General features: G+C 33.9%; 1 protein-coding gene and 2 long non-coding RNA genes across 3 annotated transcripts; 1 reads left to right on the top strand and 2 right to left on the bottom strand.

The window, feature by feature from the left end:
* Window positions 1-1,011: 1,011 nt before the first annotated feature.
* Window positions 1,012-1,818, bottom strand: LOC115229187. Its single transcript, XR_003883304.2, has 4 exons — window positions 1,707-1,818; window positions 1,256-1,674; window positions 1,093-1,225; window positions 1,012-1,062 (listed from the first exon to the last, which is right to left on the bottom strand). It is a non-coding gene; the product is annotated as an uncharacterized LOC115229187 (long non-coding RNA).
* A 1,878-nt stretch (window positions 1,819-3,696) lies between these two features.
* On the bottom strand, window positions 3,697-4,153 carry LOC115229186. The gene is made up of 3 exons (XR_003883303.1): window positions 4,022-4,153; window positions 3,848-3,987; window positions 3,697-3,816 (listed from the first exon to the last, which is right to left on the bottom strand). It is a non-coding gene; the product is annotated as an uncharacterized LOC115229186 (long non-coding RNA).
* Window positions 4,154-11,427: 7,274 nt separating this feature from the next.
* Window positions 11,428-12,660, top strand: LOC115229160 (zinc transporter 9-like). The gene has a single exon (XM_029799566.1). The coding sequence runs from the start codon at window positions 11,428-11,430 to the stop codon at window positions 12,658-12,660; it is 1,233 nt and encodes a 410-aa protein (XP_029655426.1).
* Window positions 12,661-14,288: the final 1,628 nt, after the last annotated feature.

The raw sequence follows: 14,288 nt of genomic DNA, 5'->3' as shown, positions 1-14,288 counted from the left end.
TGCCAAATAATGTTGCAATGTTTAAAGAAAGCTGGATTCTCGTGACAAACAGTAGAAAAATTGTCAGCCTTATCATTCATTATAAGAACGATATGCAGATTTTTTTGAACTCCTGAAAATATATTTGCACATACAAAACTGGAAAGGAAAAAATTATTGACAGATCCGTCAAAATTTGTCTCAGAACACATCTCATTTAAAACGGATATCAGCGACTCAAGTTCCCCGGTTTTATACAAGCCAGGGATTTCTCCAGAAGACAAAAAACTGTTGATCATTTTGTAGTAAGATGGATTTCTCAAATGATGATCTTTCAACAAAAATATTATTTTTTCTCCTTCAATACCAGCAGATTGCATTGCCTGAAAATATTTTAGAATTTACTGACAGCTTTCAAATAGTCTTTAAATTGTCTTATTTCATACATTTTCCCTATTTTTGGAGTTATAATCTTTATTCCATGCATATAAGCAGTAAGCATAACCGCGGATGTCCTTCCAATTCCGCTACTCCCAACGAAGAGAACAGATCCACGCGGCTGAATCAAAATCCGATCAATTTTCAAAACATTTTCTACAAAGTCATCTACCGGAATTATATTTAGTTCTGTGATTTCCCTTGCTAATTGATTATTGACAAATTCAAGACCATATTGCTTGAGACCTTCCAAAATAATCAAATTCAATTTGTCCTTCGACACTGTGGAGATCATCTTCGCCGAGGGATTTCCCAAAGATGTAAAAATCGCTTAAATTTAAAATTCAAAATAAACTTGAAGTTAAATCATTTAGTGAATAATTCCAACTTGATTTAATCATATTACGTAATAAATCGTCGAATATTTCTAAGGATTCAACTTTTTTGATTCTATCACGAAATAAACGTAGAATTTCATGTACTAACACTTTCAATAACTAATTTTAACTAAAAATTATCTTTTACATATTTTGAATCATATTGTGCTGAAAAGTCATAATTAGCGACCCCGAAAATTATTTTGCTTAAGTCTTTGGGACTAAATATACATTGAGGATTTTTATCCAAGTCAATTTTTTTTCTCAACTATAATTTATTAAATTACTCACAAGAAACCTCAACAAAAAACTTAACCAGGAAATTTATCAGTTCCACGTTTTTGTGTTCAGTCAATCCAGAGAAGCCAGGAAGTTTGAAATTCAAAACGTAATTATAAAATATTTTTTTCATTTCCTCTTCTTCTGTCGGTCTAGCGAGATTTTAACCATTTTTAGTTTACTCGATATAGCACACTGGAATCTCAGAGGTGAATCGACTTGACAACACATGCCGACCAGTATCATGGTCACTAATTCCGCACACAATTTGAATTCCCTCAAAAAGAACAAATTCAAGATTATCGTCGTAAAATCCGTTATACGTGAAAATCTAAATTTATAGCAACTCAAAACTTGTTGAAGAAAAGCAACAAGTTGAGTCGTTCCCCATTTATCTGGTTTACAATAATCAATGTTTTTTAGATATAAAACAATTCTTTCACAATCTTTTGGTCTGTAAACTCTTCCTGTCGCAGTGGTTAACATAATGCATAGTTGAGAAAGGCGGAGAATTAAATGTTGAGGACTCGTCTCTGTACTGCAGTAAATTGTGGTCAAATAAACAGATCTTCGGTCACGACAACATTTTTCAAGCATTAGACTAGTAAATAAGAGTTCTGTTTATTGAAATACGTTTTCCCGCTTCCTGGTGGTCCAACCATTAGAAAGTTGTGAATATTGTCCGAATCTAATAGTCTTGTGTAGAAACTCATTTTTTGTTGCGCGAGTGCAGTGTTTACAAAAAAGTTTCTTTTACAGAATCGGCATCGAACTATTTATAATTTAGACAGAATACATCATCGGTGAAGGTTTTTAACTTTTCTCCGTCAAAATACCACCCAACTTGATCAGCTGATTTCTTATTTTCTCCAATAAGTTCAAAAACCTGAAAAAATAATAAATAAAAGAAATTACGTAGTGAGTTAAACGCTGACGGAAAATTGTTTTTCCGTTACTTCCGAATCCACGAATCATTGCGATGGCAAATTCCAACAAATTCGAAACTCCTTTTAGATGTGACAACCCACTATTAACTACTCCAACAGCACTAATCGGGATGACTGTCCCAATCTAGAAATTCTGCAAATTTGTGGAAACCTCTTTGAGACACCAATCAAAAACTTTGTGAAAATAAGTTTCAATCCATTCAACAAGTTTTTCGTTGTCTGAGCTAAATTTTTTAATCCAAGATTTCACAATTGCGGAGAAATCTATAGTCTCATTACTAGTCGGCATATTTTGTTAAAAAATACCTGATATAGACAACTCCGAGGCGGGAAATTGTGGCTGGAGAAGCATTCGTCAGATCATGCGTTTCAAAAATAAAATTGACATTTTCTCCAAATTTAATTCTTTCACCAGATGGGAGTGTCAAAAGGTGATTATCGTCGAGGACAGAATTAAGGGATTCGATCCATTCCGGGTCAATGTCTCCATCACAGACCACGAAAGAGAGTATTTCTGAGGACTCTCTAACAATTTGACGAGCAGCGCATGTTAAGATCCCATCAGTCCATTCTCGAGTGTCATAGTCAATCTGTCCTAACAACTATAATATATGTTTATTGTTTTTGATTAAAAAACTTGCAATTTTGTCACTGCTTTCGGGTTTAGGGCATATAGTCGGACTATTTGTCCATTTTTTATCAAAGCATTTGTTAATAATTTCCAAAGAGTCGACTTTCCTGATCCACTGGGACCTACGATCACGACCCCAATGCGTTGTTGAATTTGCTCATGTAGTTCGAAAACCTTTTGAATCTAAGAAATTTTATACCCTTTTAATAAAAAACCTGCATAGAAGATTCAGTAAGATTCATTTCAACATAACTCTGTTTCACATATTCAGTCAGGCTGTTGTTAGTGACATTGCTCAGATGAACAGACTGAAACACAGCTTTGACCAAATCATTAAACACGAGCGAATCATAATGAGACAATTTTGACAAAGTATTAAGACGCAGAGCTTCAACCACAACATGAAATTCAATATCATTATAACCAGCTTAAAAATGTTTTAACTGTTAAAAAACCTTTTTCTCGATCTACTTTTTGGATAATATTTCCACAGCTTTTCAAAACTGTCTTAAGTGCCCGTAATCCCCAATCATAATGTTGACGATATGTAAGAAGACTTCTTGGAAATAACATAATAAATATCACTCGGCAGAAGAAAATATTGAAACAAGTTTTTTCCCAATTTTCTTAGCTTCAACAAATCCTTCAGAAAACAAAATCACTTCAGCGATCAGTTCATTGTCGGGTTTGGACATGACGACTGGCCGAAACAGTTGTTTTAAATTATCAGGAAGCTTTTGTCGCCCACCATATCCTTTTCCAGCCGGATTCATTGTTATAAACATATTTGAGTTGAAATTGACATCAATCTGAAATGTTTGACCTTAAAATAGGAACATGTCTTCCAAGTAGTTCAACGGTTTTATGTCGGAATTTGATTGCTTGCTGAATCGTTTGAATGTGCATTGAAAGTATGGAGAGCACAGACTCTTCCAGTCTGTTGAACTCGTCAAAGCATCCCCAAGCACCACATTTGAGCAATCCAACAAAAATCCTTTCCATTGACTTGACGTCGATGCCCTGATTTAACTCAAAAATTGAAAAACTTCGTCGCAGTTAAAAACCAAAACTTGCCTTCCAAAAATAGCACCGAGAGCCTTCACAGATTCTGTCTTACCAGTTCCAGCCGGACCGTACGGATTACCCCCAAGCCCCGTAACCATGGCTAAACAGAAATAATTCGTTAAATTAAAAACCTTGTGTGAGTGTCAGAAAACATTTATCAGTAAGTGGAGTATGTACAAGTTTGGGAGCATTTCCCTGGTATTCGTAAGAATAGTTTGTGGTGGAATCAACCATTTTGAAGCTCACTGTCCCGCTCTTATCAATGTAAGCACTAAAAAAGTATTTTTTGTACCAAATCGACATACCGTAGTTGTTTTTGCCATTCCCAATCTTCTACGTTTAAAATTCTAGCAGAAATTAGTTGATTCACAATTTCCAAATTATGAACACAGTCGAGAATAAGATCTTTTAATTTCAATTTCAAAACACGGTCATTCACGGTGTTTTCACGGAGTTTGCAAAGGTCATTCAGTTTTTTTTGCAAGTTTTGTTTAAAAGTATTTAGAGACCCCTCTCTTATAGAATTCTCGCAGGATTCCGTAAATTTTATTGAGTCTCCAAGTAATAAAATCTCACGTTTTATGCCGTTTTTACCTGGGATGGATATTTTCCGTAATTCGTTTGAGCGTGAGTTGATTCTGAGATCAAATTTCGAGCTAAAATTGTGAGTGTTCTCACCATTTCTTCCGATAATTTATTCAACCATTCCTTTCGTTTAAAACCATTTTTTTACTTCAACAAATTTGGTGACCTCAACATAATTGGAAAGAGACACTCGGTCGCCTTCGACAGAACAAATTGCGGTGATTTGAGTCAGTTTTTCGTTGAATTCCACGGAATATATTCCTGCGAATAGTTTTTTGAGATGATCCTGAATAATCGTGGGGTTTGTTCCCTGGCCGATAACTTCTAAGAGGCTTTCGTCTCCGATGAAATAAAATCGCGGAAAATTGAGTCTTTTCTCCTTATATATTATTAATAACAACATTTTTACTTCTAAATAGTCGTTCAGAGCTTTTTGACATCGATGCAATTGATCCGACAGGTTTTCAAACTGTGTTTGTATTCCAGGCCTACTGGATAGAGATAAGACTCGGTTATCGTGAGAGATATCATTCAATATATTCCTATTTGTGATATAAATACTATTACTTAATCTCGTTATTTGTTTTATTAAATCTTGCCTGTTGTGGGAGTGACCCTTTACCAAAAATTGGTTCTAAATGTATCCATTTTCGTTGTATTAAGTTTAAATTATGAAGAAGGTTGTCCAATTTACCCAATTTTTGTTCCCATGCACTTATTTTATCACCAAAAAGTCCAGAATGACTAAATTCCTTGAGAGATTGGACAATCAACTGATTATCCCCAACCTTATACTAACAAATCCAAAAATACGTAGGAAAGTAGTTCTTTCCATTCTTTAATGATTTTAACCACAGAATTGTCCGATGCAATGTAATTTGTCAATGAGAACGTACAACTTGAACCCCAAAGGTCGAGTTCTCTCAATGATCTTCTAATGGCGATCTCACCTTTGGCCCTTTTATTTATTTCCTATAAAATTTAATTTTTATTTACTTTTATGATTTCGAATTTAAGAATAATTTCTTGTTTTTGATTCAAAATATCTCGAAATAAAAGTTTCTCAATTGTCATATCTTTAGGAAGTCTGATCAAATTAAAAAGTTCAATCCAGTGGTCTACGGTCAGATCATCACCTCGGAGCCATTTCAAGCATGGAATTAATTCCTAACGGATTATTTTCCGTTTTGGATTTACTTTGAATTTTTCGATTTCGTTGCATAATTTTATGTTTATGAACGTTTTTTGTTCGGATTTGAGTTTGTTTTGCCATCGGTTAATCAAGTCAGTAAAATCTTCCGTGTTTGATCTGCAGTTGATAATGCGGAAAGAACCTGAATGAAATCCAGTCCTCAGATTCGAGTTTTTTTAATTCTGAAAAAAATTCTAAAAACAAATTCCATTTTTCTTGGCTCATAGAAATTTGTTGGATTATTTTTTCAATGTTTTCAAGTTCAGATGAATCAGCCTCAAAGTATTCGACATTCCGTCTAAAATAAAACATTTTATTCACCGTAAAATTTCGACTTGTTTTATAAAAATGTCAAAATTATTTTTTTGAGAAATAATTTGATTGGTTTTTTCTTTGATTTTTTCAAAATCATCCTCGAAATCTTCGTCATTTGGAACTAAATGATTCCACCGCGATTTAATTTTATCAACGTTTTTCCGTGCTTCGATCACATCACTGGAAATTTGTTCTTTAATTGCTTTAATCTTTGAATAATTTAAAATTTTATGCCTGTTTTTTTAGCATTACGTCATAGTTATTTATCGTTGATTCGAATTTTTCAAAATTTCTCCGAGCCATTCCAACAGATTGAACACTTTTTCCCGCGACAATTTTTAACAATTTATTCTTTTTTTCAACCGAATCAATTTCAATTTTTAACTAAATATAATTAAGTAAATAAACAGAATTAAGTTCCCTTGTCCATTCAATCTTTTTGTTGGAATATTCAACAACTTCTTCGACTGACTGAGGAGTCTTTTCCAACGAAGATTGTGCCTCGAAAATATTTTGAGTCAATTTTGTGTTCGTGGCTTGGATCGAATCACTCAATGTGGCCACCAATGCCTCAAAATACTTTTCCAACAAGTCGTCGATAGCTCCCTTCATCAAAACTGTGTTTATCAAAACACAATCCACTTTTATCTCACTTTTGTAAATATAGAAAACTCTACTTTGGAATTCTTTCTGCTTCTCTTCCTTTTGCTTTCATTTCTCGAAAGTTTTCCTCAAATTCTTCAATTTTCGTTACGTTTTTGGCAACAAAAGTCTCAATTTCAACCGAACTGAGAACAAACCACGGCTAAAAATATAAAATACAAAAAATAACTTTAAAACTGACGAGAATATCGTCCAATCTTTCAAAAATGTTCTCAATTTTACCATAAACAGATTTAATTCTGTCAACGTTTAAGTTTATCATTGTCGGAAAAATTCGATTTTGTTTTCCCGCGCTGACTCCTCTAAATTGTCTTGGAATAGTGACGAATCTCCTGACTTCCTTCATGAAGCTCATTCTCGAGTCTTCAAGAGAAGGCTTGAATTGCAATTTATTTTGTCTAAACATTAATCGACTTAAAAATATGCCTAAAAATTAAATCTATTTTGAATGGAGGGAAAATATCATTAAATAATTCCATTCCAATCTGATATTGGAATTCGAGAGCTTTGAAAAGTTGGTGATCCCAATGATTTCTCCAACCCTGCATATCTTCCGGCGAATATCCCTATTTTGTGTTATTAATAAAGACTTGGGATTCTAGGGATGTGAATATTTGCCGAAACGTGACCATTTCACTCTTCCACTGTTGTTGATTACGTAATAAATCAACGTCAAATAACATTATTGTCTGTTTTTTTATTTCTACAACCAACCTTGTCTATGAGTTGCTCGTGGCTTGACATTAGACGTCGATTTTCTTGGGAAAGTTTTTCGCTGATTTCTTTGAGTTTTTGAACATAATTTTCCAATTCTTCACAGTTTTTCCACGTGATTTCGTCGGTTCCTGTTTTAAGGTGGTTTAAAAACATTTCCGACCATTTTGTTTTTTTCGGATAATTTCCTCGAAGGCTCTTGCCGTGGAAATCATCATTGGTTTCTGACAGGGGATCATTTGACGGTCAATCGAGTTGTAAAAATGTGCGACCTGTTTTTTACTTGAACAAACTTTTTTATACTTTCCGAAGAGAAATTCCATAATTGTAATATTTTTGTCCTTCGTTGACAATTTCCATTATTTTTGACGGAATGGTAAAACCGAGGTTTGACAAATGACGGACATCCTCCAGTAGGGCAACCAACTCGTCACTATAGCTTACTTTGAGCTTCCCATTTGTATGGTCCATCGTCATTACTTTGCCCGTGATGACCAGCCTTTGGATTTGAGTTTAAAAAATTACTTATTTTCTGAGGAATCTGCTTTTTTGAGAATTTCTCGACACCAGTCGTTGTATTTGTCCTGCTTCCATAATGATAGTTCTGTTTTTATGCTATTTAGGGTGTTTAGAAATGAAGAAAATCCGTCTAAATCGCTTAAAATTGCTTTTCCAATTGCAATATATTCTTCTACCTATATAAATTATTTTATAAATTTGTTTTTGACTTTTTTGTTTTGATGGAATACCCAGGACATTTGATTAATAAATAAAGATTGGTGGATTATTCTAGAAGGTTCCGTCTTGTGTGACATAATTGAGTGAACCTCTTCTTGGAAATGTGTCACATCAATATTCATTTGACTTAAAAGATTCTTTCTATTTAAAAAATATTAATATTTTTTTAACCTCTCATCTATTAATTTCTCCTTAATTTGAGGCATAGCAACAAGGTCGGTGAATTGCCCAAGTTTTGTTAAAAGCTTAAAATAAAAAATATCCACTACTTTACACGAGTTTTGGCTGAATTGTATGAAATATTCTTTTAATTTATCAATAAAACATGGCAAAAAAGTTGAAATAATTTTTTCATGTTCAGCCACTGCTTTTCCCCAGTCCCTAGCCGTATACACATTGGATTGAAACACGTCCAAGTCTAATAGGCTTATTTATTAAAAAAACTGTCAAAAGGCTTAAATATTTGTTCTTTTGTAAACATCATGTTTTCTTTATCCACAAATCTAGAAAGCTGTTCACAACATGTTCTGATTTTTGTAATCTGAGGTGTAAATATTACAATTTAACTTCTTTAATTCTGTTGCCTAATTGATTCGTCATTTTAGGCTTGAAGGGTCCCCCCTTCCATTTATGGGGAACGTATTGAGGCCAGAATTGTTCGGTGAGAGATATACACATTTCTTCAATCTATCAGTGACCTTTATCCCCATTTCTAATAAATTTTTTGATTTAATAAAAGTTTCTTTCCAAATATTTTCCTTGCTGAGGACAGTTTGTATTTGGCATGCAAAAGTGCTGTCTTCAACATTTAGGAATGCTTTAATTACCTAAAACAAGCATAAAATGCTCCATTCTGTTTTCTGGATAGTTTTCATAATCTGAATGGCGCCATAAATCGTCGAGAACATCAAAACAAATTTCAACAACTTCATTCAACTCGGAAATCCCAAAACATTCAAGTCCGTCGAATTTTCGACTTAAAGGAGAGAGAATTGAATTGTATTTATGAGCGATTTTTGATTTGATTCACAATTTTCACAACTCAGGTTGGCCCAATATTCAAATTCGTCAAACGGGGTTAAAACAACTAAAAAATATCATTATGAATTATTTACATCCATAGTCCTGAACTGTTGAGTTTTTGAGGAATTTTTTAAGTCCCCAGTCTAGTTGTGATGTCATATTTTTGAGTGTCGGGTCCAATTTTTGTTTTATTTCTGAACAACTGAGTAAAGGACCATAAAGCTGGAAGTATTATTCGAGTGAGTTACTTGATGGATTGCATAGTAGAAGGACGCGATTGGAGAAGAGGACATTGAGCACATCAAAATATTATTCTTTGACTGCTCAATTTCTATTGATGGAATTCTAAAAAAAGCAATCGTTTCAAGTTTTTTATCTTCGTTGTACTAAGTAAATAAACTGAAAAAAAATACATTGATTCTGAAAGTTAAGAAATTTGATTCCCGTTGGCAGTATAAAGTCTTTGCATTTGAGTGATTAATAAATTGAGAAAGTGCCTTCAAACTTTCTTGAGACAGGGGCGCACTATTTTGCTCAACGTCAAAGTAAGCAGAAGCAGTGGAAATAATAAAATTTCTTTGATTTTCTTCCATTCAAATATTTTCCTAACAAAAATTTTCGTTTGAGTTGCCGGGGAACAATAATATTTGTTCTCTGAAGCATTAAAATTCTAATTCAATATTATTAAAATGAATAGATAATATTTAATATTTTTCAAGACCAGTCAATTATTACTGAAAACGAACTTGGATAAAAACATTTTATTTTTATAAGAAAATTAATGTTGGGTTATTTGTAGCAATAGACAAACCTACATTTGCTTATACTTATAAATCATAATTTTTCAACAAAACCCATCACCAAATATACAACAAAACACAAATAAATATTCGTACATTTGTGACCACAGAAGCTCAACTAGAGCCACACCAACAACTTTAATCGGATTATAAAAAACCCAATGAAAGTTTTAATGTATCATAAAACCAAAATTAATAATCATCTAACTAAACTTCTGCCAAAGCAGGGGAAACATCCTCCGGACTAACCTCCTCCTTCGAATGGCCTTCCTCATTCTGCTCCACGTCCCCCTCCTTCTTCACTTCCTCTCCTTCTTGACCCGTTTCTGCAGTAGAAAGAACAAACTGTGAATCATCAATCACCTGAGACTTCCGGTCGTTGATTATGGCTACAAACACATCACAAAACCCCACAAACCATCCACAATAGAAACTGTCGCCTCTAAACGAGATCTCGACTCGTCATTGAGGACTTTGGGGTTATAAAATATATGTGGCTGTGCCTCTGTGCGGATATGATATCTCAAATTCACTGTAGCACTCTCCCATTCTTTATGCTACTCCATCAACCCACCAAAACTTACTTCCGTGATGGCACCCAACTTTCTCTGCATTAAATTCAATCTGTGCTGTTTTTCCATTCGCTGAGAAAACAGCGACTGGATTTCATTGGCTGTCTGCACTCGCTCTTCATTCTCTCTCTGTTCTACCTCCATTTCCAGTTCCCTTCTTCGGATTGCCTTAGGATTATATATACAACAAACAACCTCTGGTTTCCTCATCAATTTGGCTTCATCTTCCTTAAAGTCCCTCAATTTATTCAACAATGCACCAAAAAGTCTTTTATTTCTAAAAAAATGATAAAAATTGTGACTACCGTTGTTTATTGGCATCGGATGACTTGTAGTTACCGTCATTCGTTATTTCTCGGTGAGACAAAGGCTCTCTGACAATTTCCACGACGGAGGACTGAACTGTAGGCTGAAATAAAATAGAAAATGACACAAACTCGTCTAGTGGAGTTGTCGTTGTCAGAAAACCAGCCATTGTCGTTATCTGACTCGGAATATGTCTGAGATCTGCTAAATATTGCCTAAATAACCAACATTGGCTCTATGCGACGTTTTGGCTGAGAAACGTTCCTAAAGTCATCTCTTGGCCATCTCATGTTTGGCCGATTCCGAATTGAGAGTTGTCTATTGGATGGTGGTTATAGATTAGGACCTTTGGAGTGCTCCGGGACCGCCGATTCGCCTTATGTTTGAGTCCACACTTCGCAAGTCTCCCCTAGTTTTATCAATTTGCTCATTGAGGAGGAAGATGACCTTTTCTGTGTTATCTTCGATTACACTCATACTGTTCTAAAATTAATTATTGAATTAATTTTGTTAATATTTAATTAAAAATATTATATTTAATAAAGCGTAGTATGAACAACAACACAACAGAAATTACAATCAAAAATAATGTGCAGAAATAAATTATATAATTATATTTAAAAAAATAATTATTTATGAACATTTAAAAAAATATTCACAAATATTCAGGTTGTGCAATGCTAAATAAATTTATCAAAATTTGCCCGCGAAAAATATCAGTATTTCGCGCCCTTTCTACATCAAAGGAGAAGCAAGACCCATTTCTTTACACGGACAATAACTATATAACCCCAGTCCGGGCAATGAACGAGTATTTGCTTGTCCGGGAAGACCTGGATAAACTCCAGAAATTTTACCGTCGAAATCCGTACGACCAGTCATATCCCTTCATCGTATATTTGAGACAAGACATTGAAGAATTCACCATTAAAAAATTCGGATCTTTGGAAAAATTTAAAATCGAGTCCCAAAAACGACGAATCTCTCCCAAAAAATCCACGACGGTGACATTCCGTGATTTTGTAAAAAACGGAAGTGGAAAAGTCGTCTCAATGGCGATAATTGTAAATTCCTTCAACTTTCTGTTCAAATCAGTGGCATATATATACTGTGGGTCACACTCAATGTTCGCGGAAGCAGTTCACTCGTTGGTCGACACTTTGAATCAAATCCTGTTGGCCGTCGGTCTCCACCAGGCCATGAAAAAACCTGATTTTTTACATCCATATGGATATGTCAATCTCCGATATATTTCCTCGTTGGTTGGAGGGGTGGGGATTCTGTTTTTTGGGACTGGACTGACTTTATATAACGGGCTATTGGGGTTAATCCACCCTGAAGAACCTGTTTATATGTTTTGGGCGTTGTTTATTCTTATTGGTTCATTTCTGTCGGAATTGTCGTCTTTTATTGTCGCATATCGAGAAATTAGACAGTCTTCAAAAGCTAGAAATATTCCAATTTTTGATTATATTACTCTCGGAATTGACCCGAATGTGACTGTCGTGTTGTTGGAGGACATGGCGGGAATTGGTGGGGTCACTCTCGCCGGGATTTGCATGTTTTTGACATATTGGACGGGCAGTATACTTTTTGACGTTCTCGGCTGTGTTGCTATTTCGTTATTGCTTTCGACTGTCGGGGTTTTTATTGTGCGTCAAAATGCACAACTTTTGATGGGGAAATCAGTTTCTATCAAAGTCTACAGAGAAATGAGGACTGATTTGGAGAATGATCGGGTCATCAGGGCTGTCCACGACATCAAGGCTATCGAATGTGGCCAGTCAAACATTCATTTCAAAGCAGAAATTGATTTTGACGGCTACCAGATTACCGATATTTATCTAAAAACGACCAATTTGGATAATATTTTGATGGAAATTAAGCAAATTGAAACTACGGATGAACTTAAATCGTTTTTATTGTTTCATGGAAAAAATTCAATCGATCAGCTTGGCCAGGAAGTTGATCGAATTGAGAAAATTTTAAAGTCTAAACATCCAAATCTCAGACATGTTGATCTCGAAGTTCTTTAATAAAAATATATTTTTTGATTCTGTCTGTTCCTAGTAAATCAAAGTCAATCTTGTTCTGGTAATCGTTGATAAATATTATTTGTTTTATTTTTTATATTAATTGAGATATTTGTAATATATTTAAATAGATAAATAAATATTTAAATTCAAATATGGATGTTGGTAATAAGGTGGTGTATTTCCATTTTGATAATAACATCAGGTTGGGGACATTTTTGCCTACGCTGGAGAATCATTTTCAAAATTCGCAAATTTTACGGCTTCTCTTGAATCTGGAAGTGGAAATAACCCGTCAAGGTACCACCAATCAACGAGTCCTCTCCAGTGGCAAGTGGACAGATGAGGAGATCCTCCAACTCAAACAATCCGTGGAAAGATTTCGCGACTGTCTTCAAAATGTTTTAGGCAGAGTTAAAGAGCGTTCTCTGTTTGAATATTCTTTTATTTGTAGGAATCTGGACAATATGGCAGTCAAAAGGACCTCCACGGAAATGAGCAATCCTCTTTCTAATCAAGACATCAACGAATTCTCAATGTTCAACGATATTCCTGAAAGTGAAGGTTATTCTCTTTCAAATCACCAAATAGTGACTGAGGAAATTGTGGAAGAGACTGGGCAGTGATTTTTGGTGTCTTTTTTGTTTGATTTAATGACTTTTAATTTGATTAATTTGTGTTTGAAGGATCTCTGTACTAAAAACGTGGATTTTTCAAGTTTTTTGCGTTTTTATGGTCAATAATGCGTAGTTTTATGCCAATAGAACTTATTTGGTGTACTAGATTACGACAATTTATCATATTTTTAAAAATTTTATTTTCAAATTTATACTTTTTAGTTAAATAAATATTTTTTAGTCAGACGGTTTACTTGCCTAAAAAGAATAGGAAATTTTAGTAGATTTTGATTTGTTTTTTATTTTTTTAATTTCAAAATACAGTGAACCCTCGCATATTGGTCATTTAAATTTAATTAAAATGAAATTCGCTACTTTTTGGCTCTTGATCTTCTTTTAAACAAATTTCGTGTATGTTTTGATCTTCAATATTAAAGTCTTTTAAAGGATCGAAAATATGAATCACAAGCATACGATTATTTGTGCCAAAATAATGAAATCTTTTGAATGATTTTTTATTATAATTATACTTTACTGACATAAAAAAGAAAATAAATAAGGTTACTATTAAATTGTTATCGAGGATTTTATTATTTTAAAGATGTCCAGGGGAAGAAAATCTGAAGTAAGTTTTTAGGTAATCGTTTCTCCTTTTTAATATAGTATTAATTAATCATCTGATCGTTATAATTAAAAATAAATATTACAATATTATTTCCATCTATTAAATTCACTCGAGATGATGACACGCATATCTTCGGTAAACTTTACAATTATATTTTTAAAAATAAAAAAATGAAACCATTTATCTAAAGAATAAAAAGGGATAAATTAGTTTCCATTTTGAACATCGACATTATTTTTATTCTCGTATGCTAACATCTCCTTCAATTTTTGGACAAGTTCACATCGCGGGACAATTATCTCATTCCTCGTATCTACCCGTTGAATAATAACCACATCATTGACAATCTCATCCTCCCCAAGGATCACTGCCAGCTTGACCTGCTTTTC

This window comes from Octopus sinensis, unplaced genomic scaffold (assembly GCF_006345805.1).
Source record: "Octopus sinensis unplaced genomic scaffold, ASM634580v1 Contig12060, whole genome shotgun sequence".
Taxonomy (NCBI): domain Eukaryota; kingdom Metazoa; phylum Mollusca; class Cephalopoda; order Octopoda; family Octopodidae; genus Octopus; species Octopus sinensis.
The sequence above is the reverse complement of the archived record's forward strand: the minus strand, read 5'-3'. Positions and strand labels throughout refer to the sequence as shown.

Excerpts from the sequence above, each read along its gene's own strand:
- LOC115229160 (XM_029799566.1), top strand. The coding sequence starts at position 11,428 with ATGAACGAGTATTTGCTTGTCCGGGAAGACCTGGATAAACTCCAGAAA.